This window comes from Girardinichthys multiradiatus, chromosome 2, assembly GCF_021462225.1.
Source record: "Girardinichthys multiradiatus isolate DD_20200921_A chromosome 2, DD_fGirMul_XY1, whole genome shotgun sequence".
Taxonomy (NCBI): domain Eukaryota; kingdom Metazoa; phylum Chordata; class Actinopteri; order Cyprinodontiformes; family Goodeidae; genus Girardinichthys; species Girardinichthys multiradiatus.
The window spans coordinates 33,104,000-33,131,717 of record NC_061795.1 but is presented as its reverse complement, the minus strand read 5'-3'; the positions used below and the strand labels follow the sequence as shown (position 1 = coordinate 33,131,717).

At 38.5% G+C, this 27,718-nt stretch overlaps 1 protein-coding gene across 1 annotated transcript; it reads left to right on the top strand.

Annotated features, from left to right (window-relative positions):
- On the top strand, nt 1–13,240 carry LOC124856816 (ubiquitin-conjugating enzyme E2 H-like). The gene is made up of 6 exons (XM_047347684.1): nt 1–342; nt 5,850–5,926; nt 6,351–6,425; nt 6,640–6,679; nt 6,800–6,852; nt 9,695–13,240. Exons 1-6 carry the CDS (start codon nt 290–292, stop codon nt 9,898–9,900), a joined length of 504 nt encoding a protein of 167 aa, XP_047203640.1. The 5' UTR covers nt 1–289; the 3' UTR covers nt 9,901–13,240.
- The last annotated feature ends 14,478 nt before the right edge of the window (nt 13,241–27,718 follow it).

Sequence of the window (27,718 nt, the reverse complement as noted above, 5' to 3'; positions counted from 1 at the left end):
CTTCCTGGGTGTATTTCTGTGCCTGAGCCCCTCCTCTGGTCGGTTTGGCCGCTGGAGGTTGATGTCGCTGGCAGAGTCTTCAGGACAGGACACAACTAGGTAGAGCTGGCCAGGGAGGAGGAAAAAGGAAAAAGTAGGCGATGTTGCAGCTAGGATCCTGTTTATGGACGCTGCGGGCAGGCTGCTGATAACAGTCCGGTGGCCTTGTAGTTGCTGTGAAGCTGAAAGGTTAGGGTAGTCTCAGAGCCGCAGTAGTATTTTTAGATCTCTTCTTTTGAGGTACACAAAAATGTCGTCTCCAAGTCCGGGCAAGAGGCGAATGGACACCGACGTGGTGAAACTGTATCCTTTTCAACCGAATATGGTCAAATGAAGCCAACACGTCTCTTAGCTACAATTGTCAGCTGTTTGGTGGTGATTATTTACACCTTTTTACTCGGGATGGCAGCTATGGGTTCTGTTTTAACTGTTTTACTTTGACGTTCATGGCAAGGTTCTGTGTCTAACATTAGCTAATTACCACAGAAGGCGAATAAGCTGTTCATTTTGGGCGATGTTTGTTAAAACAATGCCATATACGTTGTTGATATGTTAGCTGTAGTCGTCCTGTCTTGTTTCCACCATGAATTGGCAACGGAAACTGTCGCAATACAACCATGGCTGTTAACTCTGTTAGCTTACGACGCTGAAGTTGGCATCCGATTCGCAGCTCCTGATTCGGCACTTCAGTAAAAGGACTATTTCACTGTTTTTAGCGAACATGGATTAACTTTAATCAGCTCTGGTTCAAAATCAAAATGATTTAGAACAACTAAAGATAGACTTAATGTTTCTACATTCATTACAGATTCTGTATAACAAAGTTTGGGATTTCTGAAACTTCGTACTTTGTACTTTATTCGTAAAAGGAATAAAGGATTTGCATAGCACAATATGTGCTTTACAGTATATGTAGGTAGTGTTGAAAATTTCAGTCCAGGTCTGGCTTAAGATTTGTGATTTTTTTTTTTTTTTTAAGCAGAAACCCCATCTAAAAAAAAAAAAAAAAAACCACCAAAAAAAATTAAAACGCCAAAACAGCCTATTTTCTCTAATTGAATAAAGGTTTCACAAATCGCAAACTGTGTTTTAAAGAATAGATGGACAATCTAGAAAAGGCGTGCCCAAGTCCAGTCCTCCAGAGCTTCTGTCCAGGAACATTTAGATGCATCCTTTCTCCATCACACCTGAATGAAATGAATGTCTCGTTGCCAGGCCTGTGCAGAGCTGAAGGGTGTGTTGATGAGGCTATTCAATCATTTGATTCACACAACAATGATCCACTGCAAGCGGGATTGTTTTTCTGTTTTTGTTAACACATCTGCATGATAAAGTTTTAATTACGACACTAATAAAAAAAATAAATTATTGAAAAGCTCATTATTGAAAAGCCAAGCCACTATTGAGCGGTGTGTCCTTTTAAAATTCAACAACATGCACATGCGTGCAAAAACTCCCTCCTTAAAAACAATTGGGATAGAAAACGAGCACTTCATTGGAGAACGGTCGTTCTATTCAAAACTCAGAAGCACAAACAGTACTCTGCAATCCGCCATTGTTACTTTTGATATCGTCTTCTGTGGGTTTTAAACCAATCGGCATAATAGATACCGACCAGTTTCTACTGACTGGAGTCTTGCTGCGCATGTGCCAGGGTTTCCCCATACTGGGAGATTTGGATTTTTCTGGTCTACATGAAAAATGATACCAGAACATTTTCAAAATGTTACACTCTGGAACACCAAGAAACGCTGTGTAATCAGGGCCTAAAACATGCAGGATAGTAGTTCTTGAGGACTGGAATTGGCCACCTTGATCTAGAACAGCGGTTTGTAAGCATCACCACAATGTAGGTTGGGTTAATGGCAAAAAGCAAATCATAAGCTATTTTTAAAAATATTGTGATAGTGTATACTATTTCAGTCTATGTTTGACTTGTTTAAGAACTGCAGCTTTAAAGCAGGACCCATTGGAGGTGCTGTTCATGCCAAAAATGCACTTAAATTGCCCTTATTTGAGTTTTTACAGATACCATTATACTCCGCAAATCATAAACGGACCTTTTTATAGAATCTGTAGGCAGTGTAAAATTATCCTGGCCGGATTTAACCGTCGTAAATTATTTAGATTTTGAACCAGATCTTATCAAAAAGTAGATCAGGTTCCCTAAAAACGGTGAAACTGTGTTGCTGCGAATCTCATGCCAACTTCAGCGTCCTTGTTAGCTTTGAATATGGTTAGCCTCAGCTTTAAAGCGTCGAGTCAACATTTTAGCAAACATTTTTTGCTCCCACTCACTGACAACAGGCTAAAAAGTACGAGCGAGATATTTTCTACATTTTAGAGACACTTATTTGGAAAGACACGGGTGTGTAAATGATGGTTTTTATCGTTTACACCGCAGCAGTTAGCTAAATAGCGTGCTACGATGAGAAGAGAACAATCAAAACTCGATGAAGAGTCGATTTTTGATCGAATCTTTACGCAGCTGCAGGGACTTTGTTGACTTTAAAGAAGAAATTATCAGCGCTTTGGCAATTTATGTCTTGTTAAAACCAAAACTGGTTGAATTTATATGAATCCTTTTGATTAAAAACACTGCAGAAATTATTGCTAATAAATAAGTGGCCGTTGGCGGGTTTAACTGAAATAAATAAGTGAATATAGAAGTAAAAATCTTCAAACAAAAATGTATTTTAACTGAGTATAACAGTCCGTAAAAAACAGGTTTGAGTATTTTTTATAAATATAGTTTTATTCATCCCTTTGTAGCTTTAATAATCACGTTTAGTAAGTAGCTAAAAGCTGTTCCGTACATTGCTTTATGTGAAGAGTTATTCTGGGCGATCAGCTGAAGTAATATTTTTCTCCATTAAATCTTTAGTGAAAGCGTGTTCTGAATTGTTTTGTTTTTGTCCTGCAGCTTCATGCTGCTCCCTGACTGGCCGGCTTGTTACCATCCGGAACCCGGTAGAGGGCGGGCCTTCAGCGCACAGCTGATGGGGAACAACAAGCGTGCTGTAGGGGCGCATCATGTGGGGGTTGGGGGCTGGGGGCATCCGTCCAGGGCAGGGACAGGACGGGACCGGGCACACTCAGCAGGATGAGTGGGCTTAACGAGCCGTTTTCACACTAGCAGCTGACCAAACTGGTATATTAACAAAAATTAGTTGGTTTACAAATGAAGCTGAAAAATTCCGTCCTTTTTTGTACATAATTAACAGAGTTAATGGTCTGAGTTTTTATTTTTAATGCTATTTTTGCAGTTTTGGATGAGACAATTTGCATTGAGCAGTGGCGTACAACATATCATGAATATACAGACCCAATTAGAATATTGTTGAAAAGTTAATTTATTTCAGTAACTTAGCACAGAAAACGAAACGCATTATATAGATTAACTGCACACAAACCGATGTTTTCAAGCCTTTATTTCTGTTAATTATGAGGATTTTTCTGCTTGCAGCCTAATGAAAACATTTGAGATTAGAATATTACATCAGACCAATAAAAAAAAAAAAAATACAGAAAAGTGGGCTTTTTGAAAGGTATGTTTTATACCGGCTTAAAAATTATAATTATATAAAATAAAAAAAAATACACTTAATCTGGCAAACAGTCCTCATTGGATCACATATTCTAATTTATTGAATATGACTGTATTGTCGCACTGGTAAAATCACAGAGGACTGTTTGGAGTCCAATAATGGTTTACTAAACTCGTCTAAGTTCTACGACAATGATGTTCAGCCTGCTGGATGGTGTCTTGCTGTAGTAGATGTTCACACCTGACACGAATGACTGTCCAAGAAGCTAAAGGTCACATAGAGTGCTGGAAACACACATAAGGACAAATGGAGCGAGGAAGATGTGGATTTATTGTAACTAATATCGTCAATGCATGGTGTTAATTGTGCTTCAGTTGATTTCTACCCGCCGTTGGGACATTTTGTACCTGCTTAGACATCTGATAAGATGATTTTCTTGAACCCACTCATAGTTTACTACAATGAAATGTGGCCATCTGAAAAATAGCATTCAAATAAGTTAAATTATACATGAGATTTCAACATTTTTATGTTGCCACAATTAGAGATGCTGCATGTAATCCCCCAGAGATCGGAACTGGCCAGTTTTCCCTCTATTGACTCTGATAGGTGATCCACAGGTTGAATACTGAAATATAAATCATTTTTCATATTCATTAAACACATCAAACATTTGATTTCCTACCATTTGTTGTCTGTATACTTTGATGCACTTTGTTTTGAGTTCGGTAAAAATCAGAAAAGGGCTTTGGACGTACACTTGATGCATAAATTAGGAGGATTTTGTCTTTTCTTTTGGACTTAAAAATAGTCTATCAAAGAAGCCGCTGCTGCTTACATCCCTAGAAAACAACATTCAGAATCTGTTTTGCATGGCACAGCAAGACAGGTCTATGTGTTTTGTTTTCATTGGTTAGTTTTATTTTAAGTTAGTGGTTATAAAGATCTTGAAAGGGTAACATATACAGAGAGGATCATTTGTGTTTTTCTGCAAACTTTACTTTAGTTAGGCCCCATTTTGCAGGCAAGGCAAGTTTATTTGTACATTACCATTTATGTACAAGTGTATTCAACATTCTTAATAGGAAAATAAGGGATCTGAGGTAATGAAAATACAGTAAAAAAACAAGAAATGCATAAAAATAATAATAGTAAAATTTAACCATCAGCTCAAACGAAACACTAAAATGCTAATTCAAAAATAAATTATTAGCTGAAGAGGAATTTCTCTCTTAGTAATAGATGGATTTCAGACATCATCATCCCCACACTTCAAAAACACACAAGAAGGCATAGTGTAGACCTACCTATTTGATAACATTCTTATTTTTATTTTTAAATGGGATAATTGGGGAAACAGACATTGTTAGAAAAACATCAGATCTTTGTATAAAAGTGTTTTTACCACTGAATTAAAGTGCAGTGTAAGCTTTTGACCGAACAGGTTTTCTCTCGTGTATTCACATCAGACTGAAAGAGCCTTGCTGGAGTTTCTATGGGTAACCCTCAGGGGGGGGGGGGAAGAGTACAAGTTGTACATCCCTAACAGGTTTTATTTATAGGATCCTTTGGCTCAGATCACATTTAAAGTCTTTCTGCCTCTGGTTTGCTGCCATTTTCTGAGTGGCAAAAGTTTTCAAACCTCTGTTTTTATGCTTATATAAAGTCAGGCTGCTTTGAGTCATTTGTGCTCCAGCAGTTGAACGACGGTAGCTACTATGTGATTAGACTGTTGGAATATAAATGACTCAAAGTTTCCTGACAGAATGATGAAAGGTGGTGTAAGGCTTACTTTAGTGTCAAACCCGAGCAGCCGTTGAGATCAAATAAACTCCACCTCTCTGTGTTGTTTGACAGCTGACTCACTCTGTTTTTTGCTATCACCACATCCTGTGACTATTAACCAGCAAGAAGGTTCAGTGTTTTCTCTGAGTAAAATGACTCATGATTGAGTTTTTGGTTTTACTGTGCAGTTGAAAATGAGTTTTTAGTGTTTACCGCTGACCCCATGAGATTGTTTTATTGTTGGGGTTTATGTTTAACGGTTAAGTTTATCTGACAGAGACCTCTGAATTATTTATTGCATTGTTGTGGCTGATTGACCCGGAGTTTGACCTCTGCCCTGTCTGGGTCATTGAAAGGTTGAAAAGGAATCTGTTCTAAAACAGATTTCAAGGGGTTTTAGCTTTTTTTTCTATGGTTTTAAAAAAAAAAATGCTTTTTAGGATGTTGGAGGCATGTTTTCCTTTAACCAACTATCAGCATTGAGAGTAAACATGAGGTCACTATCCTGAGTGGATTGAATGAGTTTGTGGTCAAATTCCACGGACCACCTGGAAGTAAGAGCCTTTGACATTTCTCTTCAGCAGCATTAAAAAATATTTTACCAGAATACATTATTAAAACTAATGATCCAAAAAAGTTAAATATTTATTGAAAGTTAAATTCACATGCAGCCTAGAATGCTTGGAAACATTTCAGAAATGTTTGGACTTCCCACCACCCCACTTGAACTTTTTCACATTTTGTTACATTACAACCTCAAATTTCTATGTATTTTATGTGATAGACCAATAAAATAAAAACTCTGCACTTTGACTAGGCCATTCTAACACATGAACATTGTTTTGATCTAAACTATTCCTTTGCAAAAAAAAGTTTCTGATCTGAACGCAGCAAAATGTGAATAAGTTCAGGGGGTGTGAATTCTTTTGCAAGGCAATATGTTATAATTAATGCTTATTTGTTTTTATTTTGTTTTAGCGCCATATGAAGGAGGTGTGTGGAAGGTTCGGGTGGATCTACCAGATAAATACCCTTTCAAATCACCATCAATAGGTATAAATATTTGAAATGATTCTTATAGATAACACAGATAACAGTTTTAGCTTTGTAAAATGTTGTTTTAGCAACAAGTTGAATCTGAAATATGCCTGACAGTTCTTCTTGTCCATCTTCCTCATTTATAATCATAATACGGTGTCATGGTGAGGACAAATGAAGAGGAAAACTTAATGTAAAGGACAATAATAAAATCAGATTTTTTTTTCAGGATTCATGAACAAAATCTTTCATCCCAACATCGATGAAGCGTAAGTTGAACTTCCTGCTGCTTGTTTTGAGAGTCAGCATGAAAAACATGTTAACTGAGCATAAAATCAGTCACTTCAGTTTTTTGCCATTTACACTCCTGTTTTATGTCTGTTCCTCAGGTCAGGAACCGTGTGTTTAGATGTCATCAACCAGACATGGACAGCTCTCTATGGTAGGTCAACATGACATCAACCAAAGATCTTTAAAAAATCCACATAGAACCCCCGAAACTGGACCTCCGCAGTCGAGCTTTACATGTTGGTAAGACACGTTTATCCATTTGCTATCTGGTATCTTTGCAGTGTTGGTCAAAAACGTCTGGCGCGAGCGCAGCATGTAGCGTAGAGGTAGTACAGAAGTCCTCGACGCCTTCATCCTCTAACTGCCGCATGTTTTCTCCCTCTTCACCTCACTTCCTGTCTGCCTACTTTGAAAAACCATAAAAGTCACTATCGCCACAAAAAGACAAAATAAAACGTCTGACCCAAAGTGGTGCTGTCCACCTTTGGATGTTTCATACATCCATGTGTCAATTCGTACCCTCTAGGACAATGTTTCATACCTTTTTAAAATAATTTTTATTACCTCAATATAGTCTGCTGCGAGGAAACATGGTTAAATGACCTTAAAAGTAAATCCACCAGCAAGACGTTGCTTAGAGTTATTTTGGGTTGATTGGGCCTCATTATGTATGAACTGGCCCAAACCTGGATCAGAACCCAAATATATGAGAATATAAGGTATTGCAACGTTTTCTCATATACAATTGAATTTAGTGAGATTTGAAAATTTTTACAGCCATTCATCTTCACAGGGTACTTCTTATAATATCAGGAAATCAGATGCATTTAAGTTATAAAGTAGACAGAGAAAGGTTGTTTTGTACAGTTTTTTATTAAAATATATAGATTCACTCTCTGCTCTTCCTGTAGGAGCGTTATATTAGAAACAGCTGTTTAATAGTTAACCTGGAAACCACTTTACACATCCTAGAGCATTACTAGTAACACAGGCAGCGTGTTAATTACAAACTTCTCAAGTTTATTATATTTCAAGAAGTGTTTCAGTTTTAGAACACATACAGTCATGATAAAATACTGAATATTATAAACGTGTAGCTTGAGTCAGACAGGCGTGTGTTGACCGAGCTGCTCTGTGAAACAGTTTAAACAGGAAAACAGTCTCTACATGGTTAGATGATGACCGCTACCTGGAGAGACTTTACTCTGGTTGAGCACTTCTGTGCTATGCTTCAGGTGCGAAATAGTTCAATGTTGGGTTCAAAAACAACAACCGAGAGTTGGTCGTTACATCAATCAGTTACATTGTGCTCGTTATGTTTCCTTACATCAGATTAGAGAGGCAGAACTTAGAAAATTGGAAACAAAATATGATTCTGTTGGTTTGGACATTTAAATATTAGATTCTGAAGATGTTTCTGTTTGTTTACATCTGTTATCTGTGCAGGGAAAATTCAAGGACTCTGGGGGCTTGCTAGCTTGTTGTGTTTACAGCATACATTTAAGTCTGTGTTCAAGAAACTGGTCGCTGTTCTTCTTGATGCACACACAGACGGTTCCAGATGAGCGCATTGAAGGTTGACACTCCAGATACTCCTGTGGTTCTCAAACTGTGGTTCACTTCAAGAGAAAGGGATTTTATATCAAATACTTACATGTTATTTACCAATCTAATTAACGTTTGTATAAAAATTACTTTTTAAAATCCAATTATTGGCCAAATAGAGGGCCTCCTAATGGAAACCATTAAAAAGGAGAAACACAGTGTTGAGAGCAATTTTGATATCTGAATTGGCTGGAAGTGAACTATGTTGGTGCACTTGACAACTTCAACAGTGCAAATAAATTCTCTATAGGACCTATCAGTAACCAAAACAGCCACACAGTGAGGAAATTGCATTTTGCTGCTGTTTATATCTCAAATATGGATTCAGGGGGAGTGTAAGACGTGGTGACAGCTTTCAGTCAGAAATGCAGGGAGGACAAGTTGGCCGAACTACATACAGCTGGGGAACAACTGTCGACTATAAGAGATGACTTGTTTAACTGAGGAGGATGACGGACTTCTTAAGGACTTTTTGTGTGGGGTTGTGGCTCGTCTCAAGGACTTAAGGTGCTTCATCCAAGGACAAGACTGCAGCGGAGTCACCAGAAGCTCTGTTTATAATAACAAAGCCAAAATATCCCACCACAGAACCACTTTCGACCATCTGGTTTGTGTGATATTGTATTAAGTACACGTGACATAGATCTGGTATTGGTGAAATGCTGTTTATGTTTATCTTAGATAGCGAATTCTGGGACTGTAGTTTGTCAGCAAACTGCTATAAACTGCAGAACATTAGATGCACTTTAAGTCCGCTGTGTCTAACTGCAATGCCCCTAAAAAAAAAAAAAAAAAGGTATATAAAAGTATTTCAAAGTTTGGGTTTTATATTTATTAACATGGGACATTGACTGTCCAAACTGCCTCATAGAAGCGTAATATTTTGGAGTTCGCTTAGAGAGCCCGGTGCCTCCTGAGCTGCTGCTTCATTTGAACATTTTGAGAACCGCTGACTGCGCCAATGAAATTCTGAACATGAGATGATTTTTCCTTCTGCTTGGTTTCCTTTTAACTGCCAGTGAGGAAACTACTGTGCTATAAAAAGGTGCAGCAAGTCCTCTGATCTCCTGTTAGCTTCCTGTCTGCAATTTTCCCCTGATTTCTAACAGGCCGCAAAACTAAAACCAACATTTTCCTAAAACATACAAATCAAAGAAAGAGGGAAACATTTCTGCAAAGTCTGTGGAGATGCACTTTGAAGAACCATCTAAAAAAAGCCTCAGAAAAATGTAAAAAATTGTGCAGTGTTTGAGTAGGACATAACTGATGGAGCTTTCCAGTTAAATTTAAAACAAGTAAAAAAATAAATGGTATTAAATACTCACAGCTGACAGACACCTTGTGGCTAATGTTGCTACTGCACTCATGCTTCTCCCTTCGTTCACCAGACCTCACCAACATCTTCGAGTCCTTCCTCCCTCAGCTGCTCGCCTACCCCAACCCCATCGATCCTCTGAACGGGGACGCCGCCGCCATGTACCTGCACCGGCCGGAGGACTACAAACACAAGATCAAAGGTAGCACACCAACACCTGACTCTCTCTGCAACTTTACAATGCTAGTTTCATGGGGTTTTATACGCTCTGTTTTTTAATGGTGGTGTGTTCAGGAGCATTGAAGTGAAGGTGCTAAGATGGTGTGCACAGTTTAAAGAATCCACGTTCTCTGTAAACAGGTTTCTGTGAAAATCCAGCAAGTTAAAGGCTGTGGCAGATTTAAAAACTGTTATGGGACTTGTTTTGTTGTACTTTTCAAACCCTTTTCCTGTTCCTTACAAAAGTATTAATATCCCTTGAACTTTTCTACGTTTTGTAAAGCTCCAACAACAAACTTCAATGTATTTTATTGGGGGTTTATGTGATAGACCAACACAAAGTCAGGCTTCATTGGGAATGAAATGGAAGAATGAATGGCTTACAAACATTTTAGCAAATCTGAAAAGTGTGGCATGAATTTGTATTCAGATACCCCTAGATTAGATCCAGTACCACCAACTGGTTTCAGAAGTCACATAATTAATAAGATCTAGCTGTGTTTAATTTAATCTCAGTAATAATCCAGCTGTTCTGTGGATAATTTGTCAGAGAACATCAGTGAACAAACATCATCATAAGGACCAAAGAACACAGCAGGCAGGTCAGGGAGAAAGTTGTGGGGAGGTTTCAAGCACTTAGTTTTTAAAGCAGTATCTCAAGCTTTGAACATTTTAAAGAGCACTATTGAATCCATCATCTCCAAGTGGGAAGTGTATGAAACAACTGTAAACCTACCAAGACGTCACTGTCACCTAAACTGACAAGTCAATGTTAAAAGAAAGCTATAAGAGGTCCTGGTTGCAGTTTGTCACAAGCCCTGAGGGGAACACGACAAACATGTGGAGCAAGGTGCTCTGTTCAGATGAGATAAAACTGAGCTGTTTGTCCTACATAAAGCTGATATGTGTGGTGGAAAACTAACACTGAACATCACCCTGAACACATCATCCCACGGTAAATATGGTGGTGGCAGAATCACGATTATTCAGCGGGGAACAGGGAAGCTGGTTGATGGGAAGGTGGATTGAGCTGAATGCAGGAGATTACAGGGAGATAACCTGTCAGAAGCTGCAAAAGCTTATAGACTGAGGTGTAGATTCACCTCACTCCAGTATATTGACCCTGTACACACAGCTAAAGCTACAATCGCACAGTTCAGTTCAAAGCATATTCATGGCTTATGAATGGCCTAGTCAAAACCATATGCACGCCACACTTTTCGAGCTTTTTTTGTTGACTTTTTTGGCATAATTTTCTTTCTTTCTTTGGGGCTGTATTGTGACAAAATGTCAAGACGTTCGAGAGGTCTGGATATTTTTGCCAGGCGGAGTATTTGTGACTGGAGGAGGGTAATGTTCCACCTCCTGAAGCACATGAGGTTGTCCTATGTGTATGACAGATGTGATGCTGCTGTGGATGCTTGTATGGACTTAATCCGTTTGTTTCTTCCAGAGTACATCCAGAAATACGCCACAGAGGAGGCTCTAAAGGAGCAAGAGGAGGGCAGGGGAGACTCCTCCTCCGAGAGCTCCATGTCAGACTTTTCCGAGGACGAGGCTCAGGACATGGAGTTGTAGTGAAGGCGGAGCGATCCTCCACCCCACAACAGACTATCATTTCCTAAAGAGCAGAAACTTAGTACTATATTCGTATTTAAACAAACAGGACAGTTTTTTTACAGTAACGCAAGGATTTTTATTGCTATTCGAGGTTTTGCAGTATGAAAAACGAACTCATGTTTAGGAAAACTTCACCATCTGCTCCGCGCTCTTCCTCTTCATCTTCATTCAGGGAGATCAGAATGAAATGCTGTTTTATCTTCAGCTGACCTTTGGCGATCTCAGCCCGAGATTTTCACTATAAAACTGACGCAGGACGACACTCATCAACACATTTTTGACATCTTTTTACTTTTTTCTGTTGCCCTCTTCGTCTCTGTTGAAGGCAGAGCTGGGTGACTGAAAATAAAAATTGGGAAAACATTTTATTATTTTCTTTTTTTATCGACCGCCACCGATGAGGAGCTGCAATCATTACAATCACTGCTGTCAAAGGATGCAAAAGCAGCAGGACACGGGGTGCTCATGTTTTCAGTGGAAAGGCTACAGACGGTGTTTCCAGGACTGCAGAGAGATCGCACCAGAGTGTGCATGAATCTCATCCTCTGATGTCCTGTGTTGCTCTGGTCGCTGATGATACTCAGCAGGAATCGGGGAGAAATGTCCATAATCGGAATCTTCTGTTTTCCAGCACCCACCTTCTCCTCCTCCTCCTCCTCCTCCTCCTCCTCCTCTCCGTTTTAGGAAAGTGTTTGCCATTCTCTGAGTATCTTTGTGTGGTGTGGCATGGCACAGAAGTGTATTGGGCTTTGTGGAGCTGTATCGCTGTGGGCATGAAAAAGACACCTCTGTCTGTCAGGGGTCTGTGGGGATTACTGTTGAACTTAACTTTGCCTATTGCTTGTGTTGAACTATAATAGGTGTCAGACATGCGTAGGGATAGTTAGTTTCTTTGCAGGTGGTGAATCCTATCATGATGTATGGTTTAATACTTATATAATAACAAAAAATGCTTTTCCTGTTAAAGAAGTGGAGTTAAATCCTCTTCATCTGCTGAACTAACCCCTCCAAAGAGATGTTGACCCTCTGCACCTCCTCGTGTAAATGTATCCATCACATCTGGTTATAGTAGCGCTCTTTGTTTCAGTTGAATCACATTTACCATTTAAATGCTGTTGGTAGCATGTTTTTCCAAAAATGACGGGACCAAAAGTTTAATTATTTGATGTCCCCTCCAGTGTTGAACTCTAAAAACACTTAAAAGAAATCTTGATTTATTTCTGCAAAGCTTTATGCATCTGTAGGCGACCGAGCGGTGAAGATGTCTCTGTTAAATGTGATGCTGCTGCTGCTCTGATCTGGGTTTTAGTCAAGCTTAAACCATGTTGTGGATCAGACTGTTTTTTCCGTTAAGAAAACAAGAATAACGGCAGCTTCAATAAAAAGGGTCATTTCTTGTTATTTGAAGGGGAATTGATCGTAAACAGACCTCATTAAAACACCCCTGATTAGCCTTCGTACCAAATAGACTGCATGTCGGTGTTAGTCTTAGAACAACATGATGTCAAAGTTTTCAAATGCAACAACAACAGAAGAAGAGAACCACTGTCCTGGCTCTTTGGATGCCATCAGGATTCATCGCTGTATTTCTTTTTTTTATTAATGCAACACATGTTTGACCCCTATGATTTGTCTGAATGTGTTTATTTTAAAATTTTAAGCCCTACTTGCAGGATGAAGATCCAAGATATCCCTGATTTTAAGATGGCCAAAAAAAACAAATCAATAAATGTGCTTCCCTTGTAACTCGAAGAAAGAAATAAACAAAACAAAAAACAAACATGTATGATCAGATCTGTACTTTATTTTTCACTAATGTGGACAGAAAGTGATTTGTCATTGTTTTTAAAGCTTTCTTTCCTAAAGATGAAGGAGATGAAATTTCATATTTGTTAGAAAAATAACGACCCCTCTTTTGCCCGCTAGATGGCAGTGTCTGTATTCATTACAGCAGAGGTTTGATTGTTCCCTCACAGGAAAGTAGGTTTTTTTATGGGGTAAGAACGCTGTCTGAAACAATGTGTATGTAAAGACGGAAATGTGTGCATATTAGTCAATAGTTGTGCAGAAGTAAAATCCAAAAGAGGTATTGTATATTTTCTCTGTAAGAATACAAAATAAAATGTTACAGCTTCAAGAAATTACAAACACAAAGTTCAAGATTACAGTTGTGGTTTATTCTTTATGAAAACAATATGCTATAACAGTTTGTGAATACGATTTCTTTTCTTTGAGAATACGAATTTACATCAGCGACTTGGCGTCACGTGATCTCAGGCTGGTTAGTGGAGCACAGAGTTAGTCGATTCGCGTTGCGCATGCGCTGTCACACTCAACGCCAGTAAACGTAGTGCCAGAATGGGAGATAATTCAGTCTAAAAGGAATATTAGGAATAGAGGGGAGATAGGGGGAAATCAAGAGTATTATAAATAAAGCATTGTTCTTATTTGTATGAAATACAAAACTAAAACATAGAATATAGTGGGTGGAGTTATACAATGATGTACAGTAGGTGGCGGTATGCACCTCTGAATTTGTTGCGAACCGCCAGCAGAAGAAGAGAAGAAGCAGCAGCACTAGCGCCAAGATTTCTGTCTTTACATACACATTGTTTTTGACAGCGTTCTTACCCCATAGTTTTTGTTTTATTTTACAGCTTTGTAACACTGGAGACTAATAAGAGAAACATGAATTGAGAAAACAGTTAAACCAGCAAATGTGTTTTTATACACATAAAACCAGTTCAGAAACAACTTTACCAGTAATAATGACTTTACTCTCTGTGAATTAGTCGCCCGGTTCCTGCAACAGAAACATTCCCCACAGCATGATGCTGTCTCTTCCTTACTTGACAGTAGCAATGGTGTTAGGTGGTGAGCAGTTCCTATTTTCCCCCCACACATTATTCATGGAGATTGAGACAATAAGTTTTATTTTGCTTTCTCCTGGTCTGACCATTTTTAAGGTGCTTTTTGGTTAAATTAGAGCTAGCTCCCATGTATTTCTCAGGGAGGAGTGGTTTTAATCAGGCTGTCTACCACTAAGGCCTGATCTGCATAGTGCATTAGCTATGGCTAATCTTCTGGATGGTTCCATCAAAGCCCTTCTCTGACTTTTTAGTTTACTTGTGTGTTTCATCCTAAATCATCCCCAGTCAACTAAATTTATTACAGGTTGACTCCTAAAGGGCTGAAGAAGCATCTGATTATGATCAGTGGAAATCAAATGCACCTGAGCTCAATTTTAAGTCTCACACCAATATTTATGTATCTCTTATGTTTAAAAGTTTTAATATTTTTTTCTGAATTTACAAACATGCCTGTAAACATGGTTCTACTTTGTCATTGTGGGTTATTTTGAGTAGATTGTGGAAAAGAAAACTATCTGAATCTGGTTTAGAAATGGCCTGTACTAGAACACAATGTGGAAAACGTGAAGCAGTGTGAATACTTTTGGTAGCCACCTGTATTTCAGGCCAGCCACTTAACAGCGACTCCTGGAGTCTCAATTTCTGACTGTTATAGGATTTGGTGTAAGACCAGTAAATGCGTTTTCTGTCCTACTGTCATGGACATCAACAGGTGTAGCTTCCTAAATGCTACTGGGAACAGAGGAGAGGATTGAGCTTTTCGGCAACAAATACTCGAGGTGAGTCTGGTGTAAAACTAAAGAAAAACTTTGTGGAAAAATTTGTCCCTAGATCCTACTGCAGAATATATTATATAAATCCTTCTGAAATTACATGACAACAAATGGCCAATACATCATAAAGCTGGTTCACCAGAAGCAAGATTGACATTCTTCCATGGCCATGTCAGTCTCCAGGCCTAATTCTCATAACAGCAGAGGAGAGCACTCTAAATTTTCTAAAGGAAACATGACCAAATGTCCCTCTTTCCGTATGAAATGTCATAGAAGACGAGATGCTGGCCTTTTGGCAAAATAGTGTTATACATAGTACTGAAGAGTCCTAAATGCACTACTCATGTTTTCAGATGATATAATAATGCTTTTTTTTTTCCCTTAAATGCACTCAGATTCAATGTGGGATTTAAGTAGGTACTATAGGACTGTTAACATATTTGGCCCAATAAATGTTTTGTGAACTTACAGCAGTTGACCGGTAGAGGACGTTGCCAAGAGCGACACATTCAACATATCAGGCATTAAGGGTAACAGTTTATATCAACTTTAATAGAGAGAAAAATAAAATGACATAGCGTTGCTTGATTTAAAGGTAGGTAAGAACCTGACTTTGTATTTTAATTAATGTTAACTATAAACGGAACTTTCTAAGGTGAATAAATGTTACACACACACATTTAGGTTTCCTCAAAACATCTGAGTTCATCCTATCGACTAAATCGACTAACTGAAGGTATTAAGTAAACATTGATTTTTGTGATGAATTATGGCACCTTTACTAATTTGTGCGATTGGGTTTAACGTTGTAGCAAAAGTTGAATTACATAGAGCTATTATGGTTTGTGGCATTTAAAAAAAGAATAGCTGTTGATTAGCTGCTTGAGCAGAACAAAACATTTTAGTTTATCTTTGCAAATAAAACATAAAGACACAATTTCAGAACATTATTTTTCATAAAATGTTGCATATACGACGATGATAGACGTCTACAATACTGAAGGATGCCGTGATGAAGTCCTAATGATCTAATGAAATATTTATGGTTGTGTGGCCACGCTGCCCCTTTCTGTGCATATTCTGGTTTCCAGTTGCAACATCAGTGTTTAATTTGGCTAGACAGCCACTAAGTAATTAGACCTCATCTCATTGCATATTATTATTTCAGTCTCTCTCCATAGAATAAAATGTACTTATTCATGGATTGGATTGGTATTTCAGTTTGAGAACTGATTTAAAGGTCTTGTTTTAAATCGTGAATGGATAAAGTAATTGCTTTTATAAGCATTTACCTACGTGTATGAAGAAATTGGGAAATGTTTTTATCAGCGAAAGAAAAGGATAAATCTAACGGCTAGTATTTTTCCGGAGTAACCGGAGAAGCTGGAGGAGAAGCGGAGGGCGCGGAGAGAGATGAGCCTCTGCTGGCCGGCTGCGCCTCCTCCATAATGCATGGGGAGGACAAAGGTGGCGCGGCTGGATTTCAAACTTAACTTTGAAAGATCCGTAACCCAAACCCGGACTATTCGACAAGATCGGATCCGCATCAGCTGAAAGGATGATGCATCATTTTCCACATGCAATCTGTCTAATAATCGCCGACAGCAGGTAAATGAGCTGAGCGGATGCTCGTATAAAACCCGGCACACCGGTGGTCTGCGCTAGGAGAAACTTTTGCACATGGATGGATGAGAGAGGAGGTCCTGCACAACCTGGATGCTGGTAAGTCAAACTTTTTGCCTGCAGCCTGAAGCGTTTTGTCGGAAAACACAAGAAAAAATGTCAGCTGTAACGTAGGTGTGCCTGATTTCACCTGATGAAGTAACTTTTCTCAGCTATGTGAGCTTTGATAGATTTGACTAAGATATGTGAAGTTAAAGGGTAATACCTTTCTGTTCAAGCTTGCTGCTTACGATCGTTATGTTAATTTCTATGACCAAAAACAAGAAATATGTAAAAATGCAGAAAGAAGAAAAAGAGCACAAAGCTGCCTGAGGTTGATTTTTGTCTTGAATCCTGAACTTCTGCACAACACAACATGTCCACTCAAGACAAAAGATCTCCGGTGATTACATTTTGCTTGTAGAAACTTTACTACAGTGGAGAATGACTCCTTGTGAGGTAAATTGTAATTCAAAAAACACTACAATTCTGCCAGCAATAAGGTTTGATGTTATTTTATAGATGATACAATACGAATGTATTTGATCTTGTTAATCATTTTTTAATTTAATCACCTTTTAATGTTTACACTTTCTTTGTGGAACACCTAGTGGTCCTTTCCCTGTCTAAGGTGCTAGATAAATAAAATTTACTTACTAATCCCTATTTACTATTTTATATCTGTTTCTGTTCTGACGAGCATTGTTACTTTGATGCCCACTGGAGTCAGCCCTCCCATTAGGGAGCCATGAAATGATTGTAAAGACCCAACTTTTCACAACATAAAAAGTTTTACTCATGAAGGTTACGCTATAGTGATGTAGCTGTCAAAACGCTGTCACCCCTATCAGCCTGTCTACTCTAAAAAGTTCCTTCAAGCTATTGCTACACATGTAGTCATTGGAATTGAAGCTAAAATACTCAGAGAGCATCTTCGGGTAAACATTCTCTCCTTTATTCATTTTAGACACAAAAACAAAAATCAGTATATATTAGAAGAAAACATTTTCTTTCCTGATTAACTATGCTTGGAAACAACAGCTATGGCTTTCTCAATGGTCTGGCTGTTAACTCCCTGCCTGAGCTATCTGTAGTAATTGTGGCTGAAACTTTGTAGTTTTGATTTAGGTTGTTTGTTCTCTTAAATTAAAAATTCCAGTTATTCCAAAACCTTGGGCTAAAAGTATTTCCAACAGAGTCTATGGAAGGGCCGATTGGGATCTGTTTAGGTTTAATATATGTTCAGTTGGGACACTGATGGGTAGGGATGGCCAACCCCACTAATTTGCACATTATTGGAATGTGTGTCGCTCACTCTTGCCCCAACCTTAAAAGATTATCACATGTTTAAGTTATATAAACAAAGAAATTGGGAGAGTTACAGTATTTTAATATCATGGACACACAATTTTGGCAGGGCTAAAAAGGGCTAACTTATTAAATTAGACTCTTAAGTTGTTTAAAAAAAATTTAGGGAGACTTTTTGATTGGTACTAAACAGACTTGAGCCGTAGCAACTTACCTAAATAAGACACCCAAAACTTTGGTGTGCCACACCCCACTCATCTGGCTAATGCTCTTTAAAAACTTTGTGGACGCGCCCCTGTACCCATCCAGTATGCCTCATCCTTTCCTCTGTAGTGGATGCATCCTGTGCATAAAAAGACGCAGCGGAAATGTACTGTCCCACCCAGGCCTTCTCATGGAGGCGGCAGAAGGCGAGAGAGGAGGGCTGCGTGGATTACTATCCTGCCTGTAGGTTAAGATGCTTACCAACTAATTATCTGTCCATGAAAATCCCTCGCTATGCAGCCCAACAGGCGGGGAGAGCCGGGTGGGAAGGACAGTTGGAGATCTGGAGGGAGGATTCGCTGTCTATTGAAGAAGCGCACAGAATATCTATTTCCTGATGTTTTGTATGTTTTAAAGACTGGTCGTTCATGCTGTGATGCTGCTGGATCCTTTTCTTTTTATCTGAGTGAACAACTCATTCGCTGTAAATTGTTGACATGAAGATGTTGGATTATCTTTGTAAGGTAGGAGGCTCTAATCTTAAGGAAGTGACAGTCCTGTAGAACTTATTTTTAAAATAGAAACAGAGTAAAACAGGCGGGTTGAATTAAAGGCAGCTGTGATGATTAGTTATTAATTCTAATAGCAAACATTCAACACAGATATATTAAAACTTATGTCTACGAGCTGCTTGTTTTGGGTAAAAGAGGATTTACTGCTAAAGGACACAATCTGCAATGCATTTATCTGCTGCTGCTAGATCCGATTATAATTTACCCTCTTTTTCATGACTTTCACTCTCCATCAGCTCTATTGGAGATATGGGCCCTTATAGTCATCACTTACATGTCCATTATCAGTAATAAGAGCAGCCCAGATACGAGGAGCAACTAAAAACACTTAGCTTTAACGGAGCACCTTCAGGAGGTTTTGATTGATACTCAGCTTCTCTCTCACACACATACATACACACACACACGCTTTTTGCTGTATTGATCTTTCCCGGAAAAAGGGAAGATGAGCCCTGCTTTGGGACCCATTTGGGGCATCTCAAAAATCACTTAGCACATCATTCCCTACAGCCAGAATCAATCCGCACTGGAGACCTTCTCTTGTGGAGGCTTGGAGGAAAAAAAAAAAAAAGCCAAATACTACAATCTGTAGGTTACATTTAGAGCTGTATTTTTGTTGAAGTGAGATAAGCGCAGCTGCAGGCCTTCTCAGGCTGCAGCAGATGGCACAGGTGGATTTATTCTCCGTCCCATAAGGTAGAGATGAGGAAAGGACACCAATGTACACTCTACATAATCTCACAAAGACCTCCGGCACAAGCTTTGCTGAACTCAAAGGAGGTCACCAGACGTTTGCAACCCTCTCTCTGGTAGGCAGGGCCGAAAACCAGTATCAAGGTGTTCAAAGCTTCTGAGAAGTTATGGATTCCATCATAAAATACCTGCAGTTTAAACTTGTTGCAGTAAGATCTCAGAGAAAGTGTCAGAGTAATCGTTAGTTAGCTTAGAGCTGCCCCCCTCCCCCACCTGTAGCTGCGCACTGCCACTAATCTGGCTGAAAAAAGGCGACTACGCTTTTTATTGCCAAAAAGTAAGTGGTTGTTTAATTTTCATTTCAAACCTCAAAATGTAAAACTGAAAGAGGCCTATAATCTGGTTTTCTTTTTTGTGGTCAGCAATGAATAAATAGAAATATAAATTTAGTTTGGTTTTCTTCTCACATTAAAATAATAAAAACGTATTCAACATATGACATTTTTTTACTGACAGTAGGAGGCGCTGAGCCCAATGTCAAACACTCTTGCTCAGCTGACGTGTGTAATGATGTCACGGCTGTCAGAATATGAGAAAAAGGGCCAAGATGTAATTTCTCGTTTTGGGAGATTTTATGTTTTTATTATATTTTAACATAAAAATCACATGTAATTATGTTTAAATCACTGTTAATTTAGGTTTTGACCACAAAAAAGAAAAACTGTTTTTTTACTTCAATTACATATTTTGCATTTACAAAATGAAATTCAAATAACCACAATTTTGTTTGTTTGTACTGGTTTCTGTTGGTAAAGTTCAGCTACCCAAACATGACCCATTTTGTGAGGATTCTTCACTTCATACCCAGTTGTTTTCAGGTATTAAATGCATCACCTTGCGTCAGCCAGGGGGGCATTTCGTACCCACTGTGACAACCATAGATTAAAACTCATTGTCTAAAATCTGCTCATAGACTTTGGGTGATTTTATGACTTCAATTAATAATACCTCCAGCAGGAGGTCCCTTAGAGTCATTTTAGTTTGATCAGTTGTCATGACCTTTCATATTTCATAAGAGTCAACTGTCCCAAACAGGAATCACAACCAAAGTAAATTGAAATACGTTATAATACAGCAAATAACACAAATAAATTAAATTATGAGTGGGATTTGACCCTTTCTCTGACTATTTACCTCTAAGAAGTAGCCACAGCCAAAGATTACTGCAGCCATGAACTGTGTGTCCTAGAAAACTGGAGTTTTATTTATTTTATTCAGTCTCTTTAGGACTTTTATTGGTTTATGTTTGTTTTTACTGCTGTGTTTTATACTGGGACAAATGGATTTCCATTTGTCCCAGTATAAAATCCATAAAGTCCATAAAGATCCATAAAGTTTCACTCAATCACTAAATAATGATAATACACTATGGTTGAGTATATGGGTATGGAATACTTTGCTGATGAGGATGAAATGAAAATAGGAGGAGAAGAAATGGCTTTAGGAGTTGGCAAAGAGGTGAATTGGCCCAGAGCCCAAGAAAACACAAACAGCTATGATTTGTAAACTAAAGGAGCCCCACATTTCACTGCTGTTGAGGTAAAACTACGCCTGGCAGGCAAGAGAACAGAACAGCAGACATATATAATATACTAAAACTACAAAATTTTAAGTTTATTCTACATTTTTGCTTGAGTTGTTTCGTAAATAAATGCTGGATATTGTTTAACTTTATTAATCAGTATCATTTTTAGCAGCAGCAGGAATACTTGTTGGTTTTTCGGTTTAAAACTGAAACAGTTAGATCAACTGGGACAAAGCTGAAGTTTTAGTGATTGGGAGAGACCCTCACACAATAATTTCAATTGAAGTTTCACAAAATGCATTAAACATATTACAAAATAAAAGCACTTTACCTTTGAAATAATGTTGCCAGAGAGCGACCGCTTGTCTCTTAGAGACTTAGAGCAAAGATTATTTAAATGCTCTGCGTTCTGGTCTTGAAGACAACTCCACTACATCTACAGTAGAACTGAGCTGGAAGAATGCTGACCAGGACCAGAAAGCGAGCTCTTCATTGGCTACCTGTCCATCTTGGAATTGATTTTAAGGTGCTCTTGCTGGCATTTGATTTTCTCCCACAGAACCATCGGTTCTTCTGGAAAGGTTCTCTAGTTGGTGCTTAAAGCGAGAAGTGAAACTCAGCCGGAGCCGTCATTTTCCTGTTGTGGCCCCACCAGTGGAAAAGCCTTCATGAAGTCCTGAGGGCAGCTGAGAGTCTGGATGCTCTGAAAAGCAAACGTCTATTTAGTCTAGTGGGTTCAAATTAGGTTTTATTTATTTTCTGTGTAAAGTTTAATATGCCATTTTTATTTTATTTATTAATTATTTAATGACCATTTTAAAATCCATTATGTTTTATCATTTTAATTCTATTTCAGTCATGTACAATTTTATTAAATATTATTATTTCTAAATACATTTTTTATTTCATTTTATTATCAGTTTTAGCATGTATTTTATTAGAAACATTTTTTATTTATTTATATGTAAGTTATTAAGAATTTAATCAAGTATTATATAATTAGATATTTTGTTTAGGTTATTAATAATGGTCAGTTTCTTTTTTGCATTTAAATTTGTTAGTTACAAGGAATTTAACTAACTTTAATATTTATGCTTTATATTTTGATTTTCAGATATTTTTTCATTAAAAATAATATTAATTTTAGCTAGTTTATATGATCAGTGAATGTTTTATCGTTTTATTTCTATTTTAGTCAATAACAATGTTAGCAATAGTTATTTTATCAGTCCTGTTAATTTATTCTTATTATAGTTATTGCAAATCGTAGCATTATATTAGTAATATATCTATTTGTTTGCATCATTTTCAGTTTTTGTTAATTTATGTTTATCAGGGTATTAGTATGGTCATGTTTCCTCCATTTCTCATCTTCTAAATTTTTTGTTTATGTGTGTGTTTGTTTTCTTAGTCTGATCATTTCATCACAGTGTGTGTGTGTGTGTGTTTTTTTATGATGGTCAGTTTTACACTAGTTGATAGGAAAAAATGCTCTGCATATACAGTTTGATGGATAATGTGGGACTGTACCCCCATCTCCTCCTGTTCTGTGTATGGCACTGGTAGAATTCACTGTCACGGCACACTATCAGTGAATTACCATAGGCCATAAACAGAGTAGAGACAGAACCATGCAGTCCTTCATCTGTCTGTGCAAATTCTGCGGGCGGCTCTGATTTTAGCTGTTTTCCCTTAAACACATCAGATCCTCTTCGCCTGTTTTGGCACTAGCACATTTTTGTTTTGTTCCTTGTTGTTTGAGCAATCATGTGTAGTGCCAATATGGGAAGAGAGAAAGACTCAGCTGTGTGTTTTCCTGCTGAAGCAACCTGGATGATCCTGGCATCTCTTGTGTTTCATCGGACGGAGAGGATGAACTATGGTGGTATCAGAGATGCTGCTCCGTGTAACCTGAACTTTGGTCAGCACATAGATGAGGTGGCAATGACTCTCTCCCACAGTGTTTGGCAATGGTAGAACTCACTCTGGTGGGCTGGAAGAATCCGGTGGTTCTAGACTTGCCAACAACTGACTGAGAGCTTTGAACCTGCTGATCTCCACCAAAACATCAGGAACTATCAGAAGAACCGAGCTACAATGCCTCACAAAGATAATCATACTCGCTGAGGTTATTCGCATTTGCAGCTAAATCTGCAAGTCTTTTGGGGTGTGTCTCTATCACTTTTCCATATCTACACTCAGTAAAATTTAATGGAGAGCTTCTGTGATCATCCAATTCCAAGTTTTGCCACAGATTATAAATGGGATTTAGGTCTGGACTTTGACTGGACCATTCTAACACACGAATATGCCTTTATGTAGCTGTATGTTTAAAGTTGTCCTGCTGGAAGGTGAACCCCTGCTCCAGTTTCAAGTCTTTAGCAGCCTTCAACAGGTATTTTCCAGGTTTTCCCTGTATTTAGCTTCAGTCATCACCCAGCTTCATTGTTCCTGAAAGAGAAAAGCATCCCCACAGCATGATGTGGCCACCACTCTTTTACCATTGAGAAGTTTTTTGGAGGAGCATGAGCTGTGTTAGTTTTGACTTTTTTATGTTGAAAGGTTCATTTTGGTCTCATCTAACCACAGCACCTTCTCCGAAATGTTTGCAATCTTCAAATCTTGGGATATTATTCCTCGGTTTTTCTTATACTCTTTGTTTAGTAATGTTCTCTTACAAACATCTGAGGCCATCGGAAAACAGCTGTTTTTGAACTGAGATTACATTAAACGGAGTTGGACTGTACCAATTAGGTGACTCCTGAAGATAGATGGTTGCACTGGGTTTTATTTAGGGGTATCAGAGTGAAGGGGGCCCAGTATAAATGCACACCACACTTCTGGTTTTCCTTTGAAAAAACATTGGTAAACAATGTATTGTTTTCCTTCCACTTCACAGTTATGCACAACTTTGTGTTGGTCCATCACATAATATCCCAATGGATTACATATAAATACTTTTGCAAGTTCAGAAATGTTCCAGGTCACGGAGCCTGCTGGTTGAAGTCCTGGAAAGGCTCGTCAGTGGTGGGTTAATGAGGGTGCGGTCTCTGATGTTAATTATGTGTGAGTGGCTGCAGGCGGAGCAGAGAGGGGTCAAGCTGACCATCCCCCCTGAGCGTTCCTGCAGCCTCAGAGCACCTCAGAGATCTGTTTGTGGAGGAGAAGAAACCAAACATGGGAATCCATCACCAATCCAGTGATTCTGCTGCTCTGGGTTCTCTGCCCTCCTCACAGATGTGTGGGGACCCTTAGGGTTTTGTCCTCACCATGGTTTGCTGATCATGACATCAAACCTCTTATGTAATCCTGGACCTAAAACACTGAAGGTATGAACTGAGGCAGGCTTTGATTATTGGAACACAACACATAAAAACATGCAGAGGCCATTAGGCACAGGGTTGATCTTCTCTGATCAATAAATCAGTGGTGCTCATGGGCTGAAAGAGGAGCTCAGCCAACAGTGAAATTATTTTCTAGCCAGAAACGGTCTGAGCAGAAGAGAAATTGGATTACTGTTATCAATTATTGCTGCAAAGATCTCCGAGATGAAGTTCTTACACCTGCCTCCAGTGTTTCAGGTGCAGTTAACAGTTTGTTGTCACACAAATTAAACATGGTGAGATTTCATGTTTTCTTTTCCCTGAACCTGCAAAGATATGTTTTTATTGTAAGTATTGGTGTGGAAAAGTTCTGAGAATTATTTTATGACTTAGGTGTGCTCACATAGTTTGTTTAATACACAGGAAATGCAGCACAACCAATTTTTTCAGAGTTCAGCAATAGAACCAGGTGCTTCACTATTAGACTTCCAGTACTTGACATTACACTGAAGACAGCTTTACTGCAAAGATTTAAACTGTCCTCACAAGAATTACAGGGAATTTCTAAACTACTTATGCTTTCTATCTTTAACATGCAAGTTTACACTTTTTTAATTTATGGTCTTGTTCAACCAAAACTCGATAAGTGAAGAGAGATTATTTAAAGAAGCAAAAATTCACCATGTTTGAAAATTTATTTTCATGCAGAGGTGTCTTAAAAAAACAAAGTAAATTATGACCTAAACATAGCTAAACATTTACTAGAAATTATATCAAAATTGCTTCAAAACATAGCAGTTCCTTCAGCATCAGTGATCAGGAGAGTTTTAATCTAAGAACAAGGAACATCAGCAGAGTTAGACATAGATCCATTGATAAGCTGTTACAGATCAACACCAAGAGTCTTGACAGTCATTATAATGTATCTATATGTAGATAGAAAGTAATAAGTAATAGAAAATATTTCTGTCATGTAAAACATATAAATGTAACAATCATATTTGACATAAAACAGGAACAGTTTAGTTGGATTGAATAGCAGTCAGTGAGAAAAGGTGTTTATGTAAAGTGTATGTAAATATATGTCTTCACTCTCACTTCAAAGAATTGCACGTGCTTATTTCATTTTTTATGATGGTATTTTCTGCATTTTACCATTTTTCACCTCCATAAGCTCAACCACTCAAGCATTTCTTTTGTTTAGAGCTGCACTTCAGGGACTTTTCTCACGTTGTAGTGACTTTACAGAGGAAAGGTCTGGACTTGTAAAATGATTTTTTTTTACCATAAAGGACTCCCCTTCAGCTCCCTTGATCTAAACTTCTAAAAGTTACAATGCACCAAAGGAAACAAAAGCTTATTATGGCCTCCCTGCTGCATGTCTCCTGAAACAGTCAGAGACATAGTCTTGCAGCACTGGGAGCTTCAGCAGCTGATGTCTCTTCATCATGTTTCACTATGGCCGCTCTGAGAATCCATTACGTCTGCCTGCAGAGGATGTGAGGTTAAGTGGTGGCAAGCAGAGTGAAGGAGGAGGTGAGGGCTGCAAACCGACAGCTGGTAGGAGTGATTAGACCCTGCCGTGATGCAAGGAGAGGCATCAAAGCTCTTTAGGGAGAATCCCCCTGAACAGGAGGAGGCAAGGATACACGCGACATCGACCAAATCCTGATATTTACTGGTTGCTGAAATTGCCTACAAACCGGGTATACTGGTGCAACGGCGTGCAGGCTGCACAGCACAGACCATCTGTTGTTCTCAGATTTATCACCAACCAGTGGATTACCAGCAGCTCACACCATCGTGCTGCTTCTCTCTGAAATGCTGGGGAACACTGGAGTTTCATTAGATTAGACTGGGTGTGGAGGTTAATGGAGCTCCTCATTAATCTCACACACTAATTGCTGTTGTCTCAGCGGTTCCCATGGCTTGTATATCATTGTATCTGTCACATTAAAGGGCAATTATGCTAATTTCTGCTTGATGGTGAGTATCAGATGTTTCATAGATTTTAAAGCTTTACCTAAAGGTGATAAAAGACAAGCGTTTGGAGTTGGCAGTTTGTTATCAATCCGAAACATGGCAGTCTGGATATTAACTGTTAGTTAAAATAGTTAAATTGGATTTTTTATAATAATCAGAAGGTAAAAGATAACATAAACTCCCAAAAGTGTTGTTCTGCAGGTGCATTAATTGTGTACCCTTGCTGCACCACATCATAAGAGGTCACACTTCAGTGTATTCACACACACACACACACACACACACACACACATATCCAATCCCTGGATTACAATAATCCAGGGGGTATTTTTAGGACTTCACGAGCAGAGGCAGACCATCAAGGAAGACAGATAACTGTCATATGACCAGCTGGATTTTCGTGGACATAGTTAATTACGTGGCGTCATGCAGGAACCCAAACTGATGTTGAGAGCTGATTCTGAACCCAAGGGGACCAAATCTGGGTCATGGGGTTACAAATCTGCCTTTCATTTTTTATTGTGCATTTCTAAACACACCTAAATGTAGGAAGTTCACAAAATGTTTAGGACTGTTTGATTTAAATTACTGATTCAAACTACGCATATTATGTTTAATGTGCCAAGCAGTATTTCTAATACTAGATAAATAAAAATAGAGATAGATCAGGTGCAACTGGAGCAAATAAAAGTGACACTGCCTAATTTTGAGTTGTGTTAAAAATACAACACTATCTGCATAAATAGATAATATGTCAGGCAGTGGTTTCATAAATCAGCCCCAGATATTATTGTGTTTTTTGTGGTTAAATATGACAGGAAAAAAATCTGATTGCCACCATACAACCACAAACTTTAAAGAAGTATAATGCTAACACAAAGTGTGGGTTAATTGTGAGGTGTCAAATAAGAGGTCAAATAAAAACATGAAAAGTGCAGTGTGCATTTGTAAACAACCTCCTGAGTCAATAACGCTGCAATTAAAACTGCATGTCCTTTTGGAGCAGTGTCGATTTCTTCCACGATTGGGCTCATATAGCTACATCCATCTTCCCATCAATTTCAACCAGCTTCCCTGTCCGGGGTGCTAAAAGCATCCCTGCAGCATGATGCTGCTACCACCATGCGGGAAGTTTCCCCATGCAGATTGTGCCTCCAGGGTGTTGTGCAGTGTTAGTTTTCCGCTGCACTCAGCTTTTTGCAGATGATTGTAAAACGATGTCTGGTTGAGTGTATTTTATTTTGAACAAGTGAAAAAGATAAAAACAACACATGACCCAGAAACA